The 18,040-nt window shown below is 41.9% G+C and overlaps 1 protein-coding gene across 2 annotated transcripts; it reads left to right on the top strand.

Annotated features, from left to right (window-relative positions):
- Positions 1-1,191: 1,191 nt before the first annotated feature.
- Positions 1,192-8,423, top strand: LOC121400044. Of its 2 annotated transcripts, none has more exons than XR_005965505.1 (2): positions 1,192-8,199; positions 8,377-8,423. XR_005965505.1 is itself a non-coding variant. In XM_041582475.1 (2 exons), exon 2 carries the CDS (start codon positions 1,906-1,908, stop codon positions 5,755-5,757), a length of 3,852 nt encoding a protein of 1,283 aa, XP_041438409.1. In that variant the 5' UTR covers positions 1,192-1,448; positions 1,626-1,905; the 3' UTR covers positions 5,758-8,423. The 2 variants fall into 2 exon arrangements, 1 of the variants encoding a protein (XP_041438409.1); XM_041582475.1 differs by having other exon boundaries at positions 1,192-1,448; positions 1,626-8,423.
- Positions 8,424-18,040: the final 9,617 nt, after the last annotated feature.

The following is an 18,040-nucleotide window of genomic DNA, read 5'->3' as shown; positions in this document are numbered from 1 at the left end:
TTTCTGATGCTTATCGTTGCATCTGGTAGGGCCGGGCCCGGCCGGCAGGACACCCTAAGCAACCTGGGAGCTCCCCCCCGCTCAACCGTGCGATGAAGGCAAAAGTGGTGGAGAGAGCGGCGATCGGGAGGGAGTAGAATGCGACAATAGGGGGGGAGGGATGACAACGCAAACATGGGGAGGGAGGAACACGGCGGAGGGGAGGGTGACAGGAGGGTGGGTGACAGAGGGAAGGAAGGGGAATAAGGGGTGCGAACCCGGCTAGAAGTAGGCAGAAGATAATTTTAGAGGTTCACATGGGATATTCTTAGCATCCACTTGTTCAGATGCTTTTTAAAATATTTCCACATTAGTAATCATTTATGATAAAAAAATGTCCAGGTTATATTAGAGATGAAGAATGCCTGTGTGTCTGCCTTTTGCAACTGGATAATTGAATATCACATGTACATATTAAACCTTGTAGTACATACATAGCAATTTGAAAATATTAGCTCTTATCCATCAATCTGATTTATTAATATTTATCAAAGCTAATTCATTACCAGTAAAATCTAAAGGAATTATAGAAGTTATCTATGGTCTATGTATATATTTATACACAGTGATCTTCCCCTCCAAGTGCCCTTTCCCATTATAAACATAACCAGTTTGGACTTTCATAACTTTTATATGCTCAGCTGCTCTTCTTTAGACTTTCTGTTTTTCAATAGTCACTTTTAAGAAGACCAAAATCACACTGCATATTACATAGTATGACTTAACAATGCTTTGTAAAGGGGGGGGGGCAATCCATACGTTAGTAAGGGGAAAGGAATTTTTTGAAGATTTGTCCTTTGAGGTAGTGCCGTTTTTCACCCGCATAAATAGCGCTAATTCGTGCCCTTCCTGCTGCTGACTGGCAATGCTACAATAACAGTAAAGTTCATTCTCCACAAGTCATCTTCCATTAAGAATCTGCCAAAATTAAACCCATTAAACATTAAGTGGCCTTCTTATTTTTCAATCCAAAGTTCATCTTTTTTTTTTTAAAAACATGTACAGTATTTGCTTTGTTACACGGTGTGAACTCTATATACAACACTTTTTGTAATGATACAAAATCTTGTTTTATTTCTTATGTCTAAAGCTTATGTCAGTGCTGTGGGGACTTGCCTTCTGAATAATTTCCTACTTTTAGTTAGCTATGCAAATGTGACAAATGTTACTGTACTGTTAGGACAGTTATATGTCTTTTCATTTGATTACAGGTATGAGCAGTCCTTCAGCTCCATCTACTGGACACTTGTAGCTATTTCCTGGTGTTAGTTATTTGTTTAATAAAGTTAGTCATTGACCTCTGATGTCATAACTCCAGGTCACAGGAAGTAGGTGTTTCCAGCCTGTGCAGTTCATCTCATGTGCTTTCAGCTTTCTCCATGCTAAACAGGCCCTATGCAGCATTGTTGGTGAGTGTATACAGTTCTATTTGCTTAATATACTCAGCTTTTGCATCTTAGATAGAGAGGTTTGTTTCTGTTTGGTAGCAGATTTATTACATCTGTGTAATGTATATGCATGTGTACTGTATGTATATTGTTTCACCAGTCCAGCCACTTATACCTCTTTATTTGTATGTATTTCAGTTTTACCCTTTCATCTTTAAATACCCATTAAACAAGTTAACAACTTACACAGTGTGGTGCTTTGAAGAAGGGTTATCTGCCTGTCAATCTTACTTCAGACAGTGAGCAGGACAGAACAGTAGACAACATCACGCATAGCTGATGCAATACAGCACAGTAAAACAACAGCTGGTATCAAGAGGCCCACACGCAGAGTGGATTAGCAAATACCACAGAGATACTGTACAGCTTCAGTTAACATAGTACCACGTGCTAACTCTTATCAAGATTAGATGGCAAGATGTCCGAACGATCAATCAAGACCAGATCTAGGGTGTCACATTCATCCAGACTCTCAAACCGCTCCCAGGTGTCTGACGCTGCGCTTTTCCGTGCAGAAGCTGCCGCTGCACTAGCTCAACTCACATTTACTGGGAAGGAAACAGAGCTAAAATTAGAGAAGACACGCTTAGAAGCTATGATGGAGGCAGACAAGACAAGGTTAGAAGTGGAGGCAAAGCTTCAAATGGCACGCTTAGAAGCTTCAATAGAGATTCTTAATTTACGTAAGACGGTGGCAATTGCGAATGCCAAGGCAGATGCATTAGATGCAGTTCTTGACACTAGAGAACAAGCAAGTCAGAAATTCACTATGCAGCCTGATGTAAAACCAGAAACTGCTATGCAACGTACTAAAGAATATGTACTGAAACATTCACAGGAGTACAGTCCATCAATGCCAAGCCTAGAAAAGCTTAGTGAATACAGAGACAGTGATGTTATCCCATCATTTGAGCAAAATCATAGTATACCTCTCCAGAATATTCCTTTACAATGTGACTACAATGTGCCCGTAGTTACCTCTACCTCACCACCAGATGGTGCTCTGTTACAAGAACAAAAGGATTTCAAACAATTGTATCCTGTTGATGTGGAAACTCCTGCAGCCAGAGACTATAATGACATTAAGAGGACTTTACCTGTTACTAATAAATACAGCTATCCTCCTGTTACACAACCAGTGGTTCCTGATAGAGGCAGTCATTTCCCAGAGGGAGCATACCAGTACACACCAGATGTGAAGCCAGCGCTTCCTATTAAGCCTGATTCAGACCAACTTACTGGCAATCAGCAGATGTCAGACTTAGTGAGATTTATGGCACGCAGAGAAATGATAACATCAGGCCTTGTTCAGTTTGATGAGAAGCCAGAAAACTACAGGGCTTGGAAGGCGTCATTCAAAAATGCTATAGAGGACCTACACCTTTCATACAAAGAAGAAACAGATCTCCTAGTGAAGTGGCTAGGTCCAGAGTCCAGCAGACAAGTGAAAGGCATTCGGGCAGTATATGTCAATGATTCTTGTAAAGGACTACAGATGTCATGGCAAAGGTTGAACGAAGATTATGGAGCTCCAGAGAAGATAGAAAAATCCCTGTGGGACAGGATTGACAACTTTAGGAATATCTTTGAAAGAGATTGCAGCAAGAAACTTAGAGAATTCAGTGATCTGGTAATAGAACTGTTGGCAGCAAAAAATGAAGGTTGCTTTCTAGGACTAAATAATCTTGATTCCGCTAGAGGAATAGAAGACCTTGTAAAAAAGCTGCCAGATTCTCTAAAAAGGAAATGGGCATCACATGGGACCAAGTACAAGGAAATACATAATGTACTATTCCCACCATTCTCTTATTTTGTGCAATTTATCTCTCAACAGGCAAAGATGTACAATGACCCAGGGTTTGCTCAGACGTTCCAGACCTTTGGTGACAACAAGCCAGAGAAATACCGCTACAAGAACACCCCTCAGAGAAGTTCCATCAGGGTGCACAAGACTGAAGTATCTCAAGCTACAGGAAACTCTTCTGCTTTTACTGATGCCAAGACCATGGACTTAACTAAAGGATGTCCGATTCATCACAAACCTCATCCTCTGTACAAATGCCGAGGCTTCAGAGGTAAGTCCCTTGATGAAAGAAAGACTTTCTTAAAACAAAACAATATTTGTTACCGTTGCTGTGCCTCCAATGCACACCTTGCGAAAGACTGTGACAAATCAGTTAGCTGCACAGAGTGCAACAGTGACAGGCATGTGTCTGCTCTTCATCCTGGTCCTGCACCATGGACAATCAGGCCTCTAGAAAGGAGTGATCATGGCGGGGAGGGAAAGGACAACAGTGCAGAGGCTACAGTAACTGCAACATGTACTGAAGTGTGTGGAGGAGATCTTCGAGACAGATCATGCTCTAAAATCTGCTTAGTCAGTGTCTATCCTACCGGACAAAAGGACAGGGCAATCAAACTTTATGCTATTCTAGATGACCAAAGTAATAGGTCCCTGGTCAGGTCAGAGTTCTTTGAAATCTTCGGTTCAAAAGGCCAGCAGTTTCCATATTCTCTCAGAACCTGTGCAGGGGTGATTAACACTTCAGGAAGAAGAGCGCAAGGGTTTGAACTACAGACTCTTGATGGCAAAGTCACAATCCCATTACCCACACTCATTGAATGTAATGAGATACCAAACGACAGGACGGAGATCCCAACCCCAGAGGTGGCTCTTCATCACAAACATCTAAAGTCACTTGCTAGTGAGATACCCAAGCTTGATCCATCAGCATCTATCCTTATGCTGTTAGGAAGAGACATAATTAGGGTCCATAAAGTGAGGCAACAGATCAACGGACCACATAACGCTCCCTATGCACACAGATTAGACACAGGATGGGTCATAGTGGGCAATGTATGCCTGAAAGGAGTCCATAGACCAGACTTAGTACACTGTCTTTACACCAGTACCTCAGAAGAGAGCTGCAGATCCCTCTTTCCACCTTGTCCATACTTCTACAATGTGAGGGAAAACTATGACATGAATGTATGGGTAACTATGCAATCCTCAGTGTCTACGTACAAATCCTCTTGCAAAGAGTTTGAGGATTATGTAAGCCACAGTATCTTTCAGAGAACTACAGAAGATGAGACGGTTGCTCCTTCTCTGGAAGATCTTGCCTTTATGAAAACAATGAAGGAGGGTTTCTACAGAGCAGAAGACAGTAGCTGGGTAGCTCCTCTACCCTTCAAACCACAAAGAAAGCAGCTACCAAATAACAAAGAACAAGTATTGCAACGTTTCAGGTCCCTACAGAGGTCTCTTAAAGTAAAACCTGAGATGAGACAGCATTTCTTTGCATTTATGGGAAAGGTAATCCAAAATGGCCACGCAGAGATAGCGCCACCTCTCAATCCAAGGGAAGAGTGTTGGTATCTGCCTCTCTTTGGAGTCTACCACCCCAAGAAACCCCAACAGATTAGAGTTGTCTTTGATTCAAGTGCACAGTGTTGTGGGGTATCCCTGAATGACATTCTGTTGAAAGGCCCAGACCTAAATAATAACCTCCTTGGTGTGTTGTTACGCTTTCGCAAGGACACCATTGCATTCATGGCTGACATCCAACAGATGTTCCATTGTTTTCTAGTTAGACCTGAAGACAGAAACTACTTAAGGTTCTTCTGGCACAAAGACAATGACCCTACACAAGACATCATAGAATGGAGAATGAAAGTACATATCTTTGGTAACAGCCCTTCTCCAGCAGTGGCCATATATGGTCTTAGACAAGCAGCTTGTCAGGAAGAAAAGGAGTTTGGCGCAGACGCTAAAAGATTTGTGAAAAGAGACTTTTATGTGGATGATGGTCTGAAGTCAGTACCCACTGCAGCTGAAGCCATTGACCTCTTGAACAGGACAAGAAAAATGCTAGCATGTTCAAATCTCCGCTTACATAAGATAGCATCCAATAGCAGTGATGTAATGACTGCCTTTCCTTCTGAAGATCATGCAACAGACTTAAAAGATCTCAATTTCAATGATGATGATTTACCCATGCAAAGAAGCTTAGGCATCTGCTGGGATCTTAAAAGCGATTCCCTGACCTTCCAAGTGTCATCAGAGAAAAGACCCTTCACACGAAGAGGAGTCCTCTCTACAATAAACAGTTTGTATGACCCTTTGGGGATAGCTGCACCAGTAACCATTCAAGGGAAAGTTCTTCTTCGTGATCTCACCTCTGAGACTCAAGATTGGGATGCACCCCTGCCTGAAGGTAAGAGACTGTCATGGGAAGATTGGAAAGAGTCCCTTCACCAGTTGAAGTAACTAGACCCTATGTATCTGTTTCTTGTTCTAATGCTCAATACAAAGAACTTTGTGTGTTTTCAGATGCTTCCACGCAAGCAATTGCAGCAGTGGCCTACTTAAAGGTGATAGATTCTGAAAGTCAGGTCCACATAGGTTTTGTGCTAGGAAAAGCTAAGTTAGCCCCATGTCCAGAACTTACAGTCCCACGACTTGAACTCTGTGCAGCAGTCCTCGCAGTGGATATAGCTGCATTCATAACAAAAGAAATTGACACCAATATAGACTCTGTCAGCTACTTCACAGACAGCAGAATAGTTTTAGGCTACATTTGCAATGAGAAAAGAAGATTTTATGTCTTTGTTAGCAACAGAGTTCAGCGAATAAGAAGATCCTCTCTCCCTGAACAATGGCACTATGTGTCAACAGAGAGCAATCCAGCTGATCTGGCCACAAGATCTGTATCAGCAGCACACCTGAAAGATACTATGTGGTTCACAGGTCCACCCTTCTTGAGTCATTCTCACCACTTGAAACTAGAGACTGAAACCTTTACATTAGTGGATCCGGCTCAAGATACAGAGATTCGTCCACAAGTTACAACCTTGAGTACAACATCCAAAGGTAAAGAACTAGGGTCTGAACGTTTTTGCAGGTTCTCTAGCTGGAATACTTTGACGAGAGCATTAGCACGCCTCATTCATGTAGCGCATCTGTTCAAACAAAAAAGAGACAGCCAACTTGATCATTGTAAGGGCTGGCACCTTTGCAAAGAACTAAACTTGGTGCATGACTTTAAGAAAGCTAGAACAGTCATCATACAGAATGTTCAAAAATAGACTTTTGCAAAAGAAATACAGAGCATTTTAGAAAAGGAAGGCATGCCAAATGATAGTCCTCTCAGAGCATTGGACCCTTTCATAGATGAAAATGGACTACTGAGAGTAGGTGGTCGCTTGAGAAATGCAGACCTAGGACCAGAAGAAAAGAATCCAATTATTGTGCCTGGTCATCACTACATTGCTACCCTCATTGTTCGTCACTATCACATCCAGTCGCAACACCAAGGGCGCCACATTACAGAAGGAGCCGTCCGCTCAGCAGGATACTGGATAACAGGAGGAAAGAGATGTGTGAGTAGTCTCATCTTTAAATGTGTCATATGCAAGAAGCTCAGAAATACTTGCGAAACACAAAAAATGGCAGATTTGCCACCTGATAGACTGAGAACAGATCCACCATTCACTCACATTGGCCTTGATGTGTTTGGGCCATGGACAGTCTGCTCAAGACGTACACGAGGAGGCTCTGCCGACAGCAAAAGATGGGCAGTTCTTTTTACTTGTCTAAATATCAGAGCCATTCATATTGAAGTGATAGAATCCATGGACACTTCAAGCTTTATAAATTCTTTCAGAAGGTTTTTTGCTATACGTGGTCAAGTCAAAACTATCAGATCTGATCGTGGTACCAACTTCGTTGGAGCATGCCGTGAACTTGGAATCTCTTCCAACCTTAACTATGAAGAGATAGAAAGTTTCCTTTCCAAACAAGAGGTGTGTTGGATCTTTAATCCTCCTCATGCCTCCCACATGGGAGGTGTGTGGGAAAGAATGATAGGAGTTGCAAGAAGAATATTAGACTCCATGCTTCTACAGTTACCTTCAAAACTCTCTCATGAGGTTCTCATTACTCTAATGGCAGAAGTGACTGCAATAGTGAATTCAAGGCCTCTGACCCCAGTCTCATCAGATCCTGAGGACCCACAAATACTTACTCCAGCTACACTGTTGACTCAGAAGTTTGCATCTCATCCTGTACCTTCTGGGAACTTTGATGGTAAAGATCTCTATAAAAGACAATGGAGACAGGTTCAAAGCCTAGCCAAGGTCTTCTGGGACCGGTGGCGCAAACAGTATCTATCTACCCTGCAGGTAAGAAGGAAATGGCAATCAGATAGACCTAACATCAACGCAGGAGATCTTGTCCTTCTAAAAGATCAACATACCAAGAGGAATGAATGGCCTATGGGTCGTGTAACAAAGACTTTCCCTGATAAAGATGGCAAAGTTCGCAAAGTGGAAATAAAGATTGCCAGAGATGGGAGTTCTACATTATTCTTCAGACCAGTGACAGAGCTCATCCTTCTTCTTCAGTCTGAAGACCCTGCTCCCTGATTGGACTAGAATTATTGTGGTGATCTTACAGACACCAGGCGGGGAGTGTACTGTTAGGACAGTTATATGTCTTTTCATTTGATTACAGGTATGAGCAGTCCTTCAGCTCCATCTACTGGACACTTGTAGCTATTTCCTGGTGTTAGTTATTTGTTTAATAAAGTTAGTCATTGACCTCTGATGTCATAACTCCAGGTCACAGGAAGTAGGTGTTTCCAGCCTGTGCAGTTCATCTCATGTGCTTTCAGCTTTCTCCATGCTAAACAGGCCCTATGCAGCATTGTTGGTGAGTGTATACAGTTCTATTTGCTTAATATACTCAGCTTTTGCATCTTAGATAGAGAGGTTTGTTTCTGTTTGGTAGCAGATTTATTACATCTGTGTAATGTATATGCATGTGTACTGTATGTATATTGTTTCACCAGTCCAGCCACTTATACCTCTTTATTTGTATGTATTTCAGTTTTACCCTTTCATCTTTAAATACCCATTAAACAAGTTAACAACTTACACAGTGTGGTGCTTTGAAGAAGGGTTATCTGCCTGTCAATCTTACTTCAGACAGTGAGCAGGACAGAACAGTAGACAACATCACGCATAGCTGATGCAATACAGCACAGTTACCAAAATGTTCAACTTCACGTACCACACAACTTCAAAGTAAGACCGTCAATACACAGAGCTAAGCCACTTCCTCATGTCTAACAGTAGCTTTTGCTTTCTTTCCAAACATACATTAAACTATTGCACAAGTGTTGGACATTAGCACCAACAGAAACATTCTGTAATAACATCACTTTACTCAATGTTGTAGAGACAATAGGTGTGTGCAAAGTCTAATTTACAGCACAATCACCATGTTTTTCCCCACAATGCTGCCAGAGTTGTTGTGGTTGCATGGGGGAGCTTTGTCTGACACTATTTGATCTGATGTGTTAAAACTGACAGAATTGTGCTGAAAATGTTTCAGTTTGCATTGTTTCTGATGTTTGGCATTAGAGTGGTGTATGCGGATTGGCCACTTCTTACTGACTTGGCAGTTTATTGGGCCAAAATTACAGTCTCCCCACCGAATATCAGATAGGACAGCTATTAATAGGACTGGTTTGGAAATCCAGTAGAGTGAGAAATACATCATGCAGCAAATCTTAGATGAGGAGTCACTTATCTGGCATTTATGCTTTTACAGTGTGGGAAAAAACTGGCATACCTAAATAAAATTTATGGTGAGAACATATAAACAACTTTTTTTTTTACAAATTATGTCTGTCAATTCTGTACAGGGACACATTTATAGTGGGCTCCTATAAAGAGGTACTATCTAAGTGATCTTTAGTAAAACTTGAGGTTTACCTAGTGAAGAACTTGTGCAATATAGTAAACCATGAGACCACACAAATATATAGAAACAGTGCCTTCACTTAAAGTCATACATCTGAAATGAAACAAAGATCTTATATTGTAAGTTAAATAAACTAATGGCCTTGGCACATGTAGCTTCAGTCAAACAGTATTAAATGAATGGACCAGTGCTCAGAAACAGCTCAAGGATAGATAAAAAAGACATATTATTTAATATAGTGTATTATTTTTGACCTTTTACTATACATTTTTAGGTGGTCTCACACTCTATAAGGGAGGTGCCCCTTGGGTTAATGGTACCACCTTTTATCCAAACAGTGATTTGGGAGTATAATGGGTGGGTACTTACAAATGTTTTATGCTTATATGAACCTTCAAATAAACATGTAACTTCAAGATACTTTTGATGGAAAAAATCCCAATTTTATAAAAGTTACAGAATAAACCTTAAATTGCCACTTGGTCTGTATTTTGGTGGCCTAGCTGGTAAAATACCAGCCAATGCCAGGTTTACAAAATGTGCCAGCAATGTACTTGTAAATATGTAATTCTGAATTCTGACCCTATTTCTTGTTTTCTAGTTTACCCTCCGTTTTAAGTGATTTTCTATCACTCAGCTCCTACCCACCAAATTCCTAATCCCATCTGCCCTTTGTGTACAAGTTCCTCCCACTTTTGGTCCTACCTTTACATCAGTGCTGTTTAACTCATGGCCCATGACCCCCCTTGTGTCGCATTAACTGAACCCTGCATTGTTTACACCCCAGACTACAATACCCTGCATTGTTCACACCTATAATATCCTTTCTATTGTTCACAATTGTAAAGCCCTGTACTGTTCACACCTTATACCTAGACCGTAAGCATACCTCCTAACATTTGAAAAATGAAAAGAGAAACAAAAACATCTGGCACGCACAGTGCAGCAAAATTCTCAACAATGCAAATTTTTGGCCAAACCCTTTAAATACCATGTCCATTTTATTTAATTTAGCAGGTTATTGAAAGTTGAACAGATTTCTGGGAGATTTAGGTACATATTTTATGTGTTATAACAGTTTTGCTAATGAAGGTGAAATTCCCCATGGTTTGAATCACGAATATGATCTGAGCCCATTGTTATTTAAGTAGTGTTTTTAAAAAGATTCATTTTATGTTTTACATGTATCACTTAAACATGTTGTATTTTCTGCCCGGGAGCAGGTTATTATCTTGATGGGACATTTCACATCCAGATAAGTTAACTTTCTTTATGGATACAAGTTGTGGACAATTAACTCAAGAAACTAAAAGGAAGTTGTTCAGAGATTATATTGATATATTTGTTTCTAAAATACATGTCAATACCGATACATTGTTATATTATGTAATAATATGTGGTAACACAAGGGGGCATAGTACCTTAGGCTATTTAAGGTCATGTGCTCCTGTGGTTTTGATGCTTGACAAAGAGTGGAGTGCCACTCGAAAAGGTGCGTCCTGCTATGCATATTTGTAAACATTAAAGACGGTTTTAATGAATTGGAGTGCTGTCTATGGATATATATTCGTGCAATGCTTTTACATTACCTGTCTGATGCCCCGTGTTCCTCTATAAGTGGACTGCCATACTTGTGCAGCAGGAGTCTGTTAGCATTAGAAACCTTAACTGGCAGGCTGAGATGGGATAGTCAGGTTGGCAAAACAGTCAGGTTTAGGAACCAACTAACAATTACTTACAAAAACAAAGCTCTCAGCAAAAAACAATCAACATGACTTATAGGTGACTTTTAATATACTTTCATATTTTAAAAAGTAGTTTTTTAGTGTCAGTATCACTTTAAGTATTGTCACCTGTTTACAACTGCAGAATTTAGCACAATCTGTGACACCCCAAACTTTGGGCTGTCATTCAACAAAGTATGGCTTGTCTAAGCAACTGATTGAGGATCTGAACATTAAGCTAATTGATGCCTACAAAGCAGGGAAGGCAATAAAAGATTGCAGAATGCTTCTAGTTTGCAATTTTTACCATCTGTGTTGTCATCAAGAAATTGCAATTAAGGGGGACTGTGGAAGTCAAGGCAAGACCTGGATGAGCATATGCTCATATGCTGGCCAGAAAGACAAACCCTCATATTACTGCAAAGGGCCTGCAGGAAGCTTTTGTTGCGCATGAGTGGCTGCCCCATTGAATTCTGCATCTTTCCTTGAACAAACATGATCCTTATGAAAGAGTCTTCAGGAGGAAACGTTACCTCATCACAAACGTCAATGTCTGAGGTATGAAAAACAGCATCTAGACAAGCTAGAGGATTTTGGAAACAAATGCTGCACACTGATGAAGCCAGAATGGAAGTCTTTGGCCCACATAATTTTAAAAGAAAGGAACAAGTAAAATAGTTATGGTGGTATGTGCAAATAAAACCAGAAGTGGGCATAGTTTACAAAAGCGTCTGCTACTATTTTTGTTGCACAGACTGCTCTGATCTTATGTGGTTTCTAAATCTGAGTTTGGGAACCACAATCTGTTTGTTCCACAAAAAAATGTGATTACCAGCAACTTGAAGCTGTTAGTCTCTATCCATGTAAAATCCATAAGTGTGCATATATGCAGGCTGAGAATCAGGCCTGTGTGGCATTATCCTCAAGGGAATTACAATTGCTTACACTTTACTTTGATGTTTATTTTACAGCATTGTTGTTTTGGAGTCAGGAAGCATTTTTGCTACCCCTTCTTCATACAATCTTTTTTTCTGGATCAAAGAAAAGCAGACATCATGTGAGCCACAGCTTGATCTGGTTGGACTTATGTGAGTGTTTCCCCCTAAAAGAACTGGTAAAACAGTGTTAGCTATAACAGTAAGAAAGCACTAATAATTTGCTTTAAATGTCAAAAGAATAAAGAGAAAAAACCTTAGGTCCCATAGGGCATAGAATGTATATCTCTTACATACTAATAATGAACCCTTTTTGTTTCCCAAACCATTTCTCTACAATAAGATCATTCATGACTGTGGAATTAGGCTGGCAGAGGTCACTGCTTTATATAAAGGAGTGTTAGTGTATGAAAGCCATATGGACTCAGGCCTGGGTCCCGCCCAGCAAATCCGGCACTGTATGGACTCCGAACTGATGCTTATTTAGGGGAGATTTAAGGCAGATTTATGAAAATGTGAAATAAAAGCTCTCCACAGTAAAATTCCTTTGTTATCTATTAATTTTCTTTGCAATTTTTAGAGGCGTGAATATCATTTGAAGAATGTTAGAATTCGCCATGGACCACAGCAGCTCTTTATTAAGGCCCTCACTCAATAAATGTAACTTAAAATTGAGTTAGATAATAATTGCTCACCTGATACTTGGTTCTCCTGTTAGCAGAAAACGACACCAGCCCAGAGTACTTCTGTAGAAGCTGATCCCCAGTGATCAGGTCTGGAGTGGGATTCAAAAATAGGCCCTAGCATTTGAAGTACAGCCCCCAAACCAACCTACTGCCTATGGAATCTTCCAGAAGCCCCTCTGGCATTTGTCAGATTCCACAGATTGCCAGTCTGGATCTGCTCACAATCTTCCTCCTCATCCTCTATTTTCCTTTGGGCATTGGCAGACACATGCGCAGTAGTGTGCAAGAAGGTGGCAATGGTGGGCTTCTGCAGCAACACCCCATACCACTGCAGTTTTTAGTGAACAGGAGAATGACCCAGGGTATCAGGTAAGTGTTTTTAATCAATGGGGCTTGCCTAATGTTTTGGCTCCCCTCATTTTTCCTTCAAAACACAGGACTTTCTGCTCCTGCCGTTAGCCAAACATGACTACAGCCAACTTCACAAGTATGTATTTAAATAAAAGCCATTCTCAGCTATTTGGCTACTGATTGTTGTGATCTTGTTTATGGCTAAGGCTCTCTGCAAGCTAAGCTTAAGCTCCCCATAGACGCGACGATTCTTCTTGCCGAACGACCGATTTTAGGGAAGCCCGACCAATCCTTCGAAATTATTGTGTGGTTAGTGGTATTCGAACGATCGTACATCTTACGATTTTTCGGCCGACATCTGTCGGGAAACTGATCGGCCAGGTCAAAAAATCTTTGTCGGTCCCAGTGCAATCTATCTATGTTTGCAGGGCCAAGCAGGCAGCTCCCCTTAGTTTTCCTGGCAAATTGGTCTTTTTAGTTGATGGTAAATTCGTACAATCGTACGATCGTTCTGAGAAGATCGTGGTCTCACGATTAGGATCTGATCTTTTAAAAATCTAAACATCTATGGCTTTCCATAGATCTACTTTATGATCTCTGGTGAAGTTAGAAGGAGGGAATCACAATGAGCTTGCAAAGGGCTCTCACAGGTAAATACTAAGGACTTGTGTTTGCTAGGGGTCCTAACCTTGATCAACCATGTCAGGGGTAGCATGAACATTACCTTATCTGTGTGATGATCACAAGAAACACCTGTGTTTTATCAGGACCCCATTATTTGGTTCTATTGAGAAAAGGGTTAAGAAACAATGCTCTATCTTAAGGAATAACATTATGTCCCCACCCAACCCTTACACATCCTCCTCAGTGTAATCGATACTTGAGATTGCATGTTATGCATCCTGCTGACAGAGTGAAACACCAAGGGTGATTCATCTCACCATATAACACATTTACATTACTTACTTCCTATCATGTAATCAGAGGTTGGGCAATTGTGGTTCCATAGTAGATTTGGTTTAATGAGAAGCTATTGCTTGAAGTTGTATTTTTCAGATTGTGGACTACAGTTTTGTGATATGTATGATTTATTGTTTGAACTATTTTTAGCACTGGAATTTGTAATGTTACTGTTTATGAATGCGAACATTATACATAAATAAGGACTTTGTCATGATTTTATGGTCTAGTCTTTATTGCTAAATTAAACTGTAAAAGTACAAATAATTCTCTCTACCATATAAAATGTTATGCCTGAAACAACAAGTGCATTTTTTTCGTTGTAATATATTGTGTGTAGGCAGCCATCTATATGCATTGTGCCTGATCATGTGCTTTTAGGCAGAGCTGCTCCTACCATGATGCAAGGTGAGTTTATTCAAACCGGAAATTCATCTGTGCTAGTGTAGTGAGCGCAATATCGATCTCTACATTAGCAATCTGCATCAGGGCTGCTGCCTCAGGCTGCAGCATTCCCAGAAATAGAGCACTAATAGAAATACGTTCAGATAATTTCCCCTACTCAATGTAACTGGAGGAGTCATAGTGGGACTTAATGATTTTTACTATTAGGGCCAGGGCACACGTTGCTATTCGGAAGATTAGTCACCCAGCGACAAATCGCTTCTTCAGGCAACTAATCTCTCCAAACTGCCTTCCAGCTGGCTAGAATGTAAATAACTGGCGGGATGGCAGTCGGATCGCTGCACTTTCTGAAGTCACCCAAAGTTTCCTCGTGAGGCAACTTCTGGCGAATTTGGAAAACGAAGCGTTCCGGGTGCCATACCACCGGCAATTTAGATTCTAGCCGGTGGGAAGGCAGTTTGCCCAAAAAAGAAGGGTTTTTTTCCTGGGCGACTAATCTCCCGAAGTAGTAGCATGTGCCCTTACCCTAGTGCTATTCTTGTATCTACCAGAGTACCTGGGAGCTGTTATCTTGTGTCAGGAAGTTGTTATTTTGTTACCTTCCCATTGTTCTGTTGATGGCTGCTGGGGGGAAAGGAAGGGAGGTGATATCACTCCAACTTGCAGTGCAGCAGTAAAGAGTGACTGAAGTTGATAAGAGCACAAGTCACAAGACTGAGGGAGTCTGGTAATTCTAGACCCATGTCAGATTTAAAAAATAAAATGCTATAAATTCTGCTGGAGCAGCACTATTAACTGATGCTCTTTGAAAAAAAAACATTTTTCAGTGACAGAATCCCTATATTTTATTTTAGGCAATTATAAGTAACATAATGTTGTGGTTTTAAAAACACAGATGTGAATTTTAATCATGATGACTTTAATTTGTTTAATTTGTTGCCCTCTTATTTGAAGATTTTCCTAAATATATATAATGGTTACTGTGAGCTGTTACTTGCAATATAAAGCATGACAAATTATCCATCTAACAAAAGTGCAAATGAGCTCACAATGAAAATAGTGTAGGCAAAGTGATTTCAGGAATGCTAAGCATCTGCATGCTGAGACTTATGAGCCATGAGACATTTGTAAAGGATTAATGTGTTCCCATGAGGAATAGGAGCGTGATGCCATAAAGTAGATTCATACCAAAAATAATCTTTGGTTGGCTTTAATGGAAAGGAACTACTCTTCACAATTCATGCCCAGGCATCTTTAAGGCACCAATATAGGACAGCTCTATAAAAAAACAGTAAATTTTGGTACAAACACATATGGAACTAGACTTTGTATTGTGAAAGATATAAATATATATTTGCAGTTTCAGCAAATCACGCGGCCATTTGGCAAGCCAGTGTTACATCCACTGCAATGTTGCGCATATGGCCTTTCTCATAGAGGCAGAAGTCTGTAGTGTAGTAATGTGTGGGTCAATACATTTTTGACCTGAGCAGACCCTAACTTGCCCTCTCTGAACCCAAACCAAGCCTGGCTGGACACTCTGCAAAAGGCAGGTGTGGCGGATGCAAGTATAAAAAATTAAATGCAGAAATGGTAGTTGAGTATATGGGTGTAGTTTAAAAACAGGGAGTGGGCATTGAAAGTGCTGTTTCTATTTTTGCAGATGATACTAAATTGTGCAGAACTATAGGCAGGGCCGCCATCAGGGGGTCACAGGGGGGACAGTCCTTTCCGGGCCCGCAGGATTTTTAACTTTAAGGGGGGCCCGGCCACGCCGCACTGATTTAATTTAGCTGGCGAAATTTACACTGGTAGCGTCCAGTGTTTACGTGTGACGTCAGTATGCACGGGCGCAACTATTTAAACCACCGCAGCCAGCCGCCTGCACACAGAAGATAGAAGACGCGCCTGGAGACGGAACGGCTTCCTGGATACACCGAAGACGCTGAAGACACCGCTGGAGGAATAAGAAGACCGCTGGAGGAATAAGAAGACCGCACAGGAGAAGAAGTCGCCACTGGAATTGCAGGTAAGTGCCACTGACCACCAATGAGCCACTGACCACCAATGAGAGCCCCTGAACCGCCGTGCGGGCCCCTTAAGCCCCCAGGCCCCTGAAGCCCTAATGTGGGCCCCTTGAAATGTGAGCCCCTGATCCCACCAATGAGCCAGAGCCACTGACCACCAATGAGAGCCCCAGAACCGCTGTGCGGGGCCCCTGAACCACTGTGCAGGCCCCTTTAAGTCCCTGAAGCCCCAATGCGGGGCCCCTGAAGCCCCAATGCGGGTCCCTGAAGCCCCAATGCGGGCCCTGAAGCCCTAATGCGGGCCCTGAAGCCCCAATGTGGGCCCCTGAATCCCCCCAAAGCACGGGCCACAGAATCCCCCCCAAGGAAGGGCCCCTGATCCCCCAAGGAAGGGCCCCTGAATCCCCCCCAATGCAGGCCCCAGATCCCCCCCAAGGAAGGCCCGAGAACCATCAATGCAGGGCCCCTGATCCTCCCAAGGAAGGGCCCCTGATCCATCAATGCAGGACCCCTGATGCCCCCCAAGGAAGGGCCCCTGATCCCCCCAAGGAAGGGCCCCTGAACCATCAATGCAGGGCCCCTGACCCCCCCATGCAGGGCCTCTGAACCGTCTATGCTAATTATGGTTCCTGCATGGGGGGGATCAGGGGCCCTGCATGGGGGCCCTTTTGCCAAAATTCTTTTATTTACTGTTTCTGTGCTTGTGTCCATGTGACCTGGTGGGGGTGTGGTTACGGGAGGCGTGGTTATGGGGGCGTGGTTACGGGGGCGTGGCAAGGGGGCCCAGAAAATTATTTTGTGTGGGGCCCCGTGATTTCTGATGGCGGCCTTGACTATAGGTTCCATACAGGCTGCTGCCACTTTGCAGAGTGATTTGTCCAAGTTAGGAAACTGAGCAGCAAACTGGAAAATGGGGTTCTATGTTGATAAATGCAAGGTTATGCACTTTGGCAAAAATAATATAAATGCGAGTTATACACTAAATGGCAGAAGTTCTGTCTTGCATAAAAAAGGGAATTAACTAAAGGGATGAAAACATAATTATGCCTCTTTATAGGTCCCTGGTAAGGCCTCATCTGGAGTATGCAGTTCAGTTTTGGACTCCAGTCCTTAAGAGGGATATAAATGAGCTGGAGAGAGTGCAGAGACGTGCAACTAAACTGGTTAGAGGGATGGAAGACTTAAATTATGAGGATAGACTGTCAAGGTTGGGGTTGTTTTCTCTGGAAAAAAAGACACTTGCGAGGGGACATGATTACACTTTACAGGTACATTAGAGGACATTATAGAAAAATAGCAGGGGACCTTTTTACCCATAAAGAAGATCACTGCACCAGAGGCCCCTTCAGTTAATGTGACAGAAAATTGAGCAAAAGACAGTGCGCTATTGGATTGATTCACTTAAATACCTAAAGTAGAAAAAGAAGAAATCCTGATAGTGTATTATCCTTGTGTTAAGGGTAACTTCCGCTACACAAATTACTCACATATGGTTGTCAGGTTTTGCGCATTGGAGTTCCTAGCAGCTGTGTCCTTGGCTTAGTCGGTCGGATTACGGTAGTGGTAACCTAACGGGAAAAAATCAGGGATAGTGCAGAATCGCCGGTAAGTGAGTAGAGAAGGGTGAGAGTTCTGCTTACCGGAAGGATTGTTAAACGAGCGTGTTATAACTGGATGGTTGTATTTCTGTACGGCTG

This window comes from Xenopus laevis, chromosome 2L, assembly GCF_017654675.1.
Source record: "Xenopus laevis strain J_2021 chromosome 2L, Xenopus_laevis_v10.1, whole genome shotgun sequence".
Lineage (NCBI taxonomy): Eukaryota > Metazoa > Chordata > Amphibia > Anura > Pipidae > Xenopus > Xenopus laevis.
Note: the sequence above shows the minus strand (reverse complement) of the source record. Positions and strands in the feature narration are given on the sequence as shown.

Coding starts and splice junctions, on each gene's coding strand:
- LOC121400044 (XM_041582475.1), top strand. CDS start 1,906: ATGTCCGAACGATCAATCAAGACCAGATCTAGGGTGTCACATTCATCC.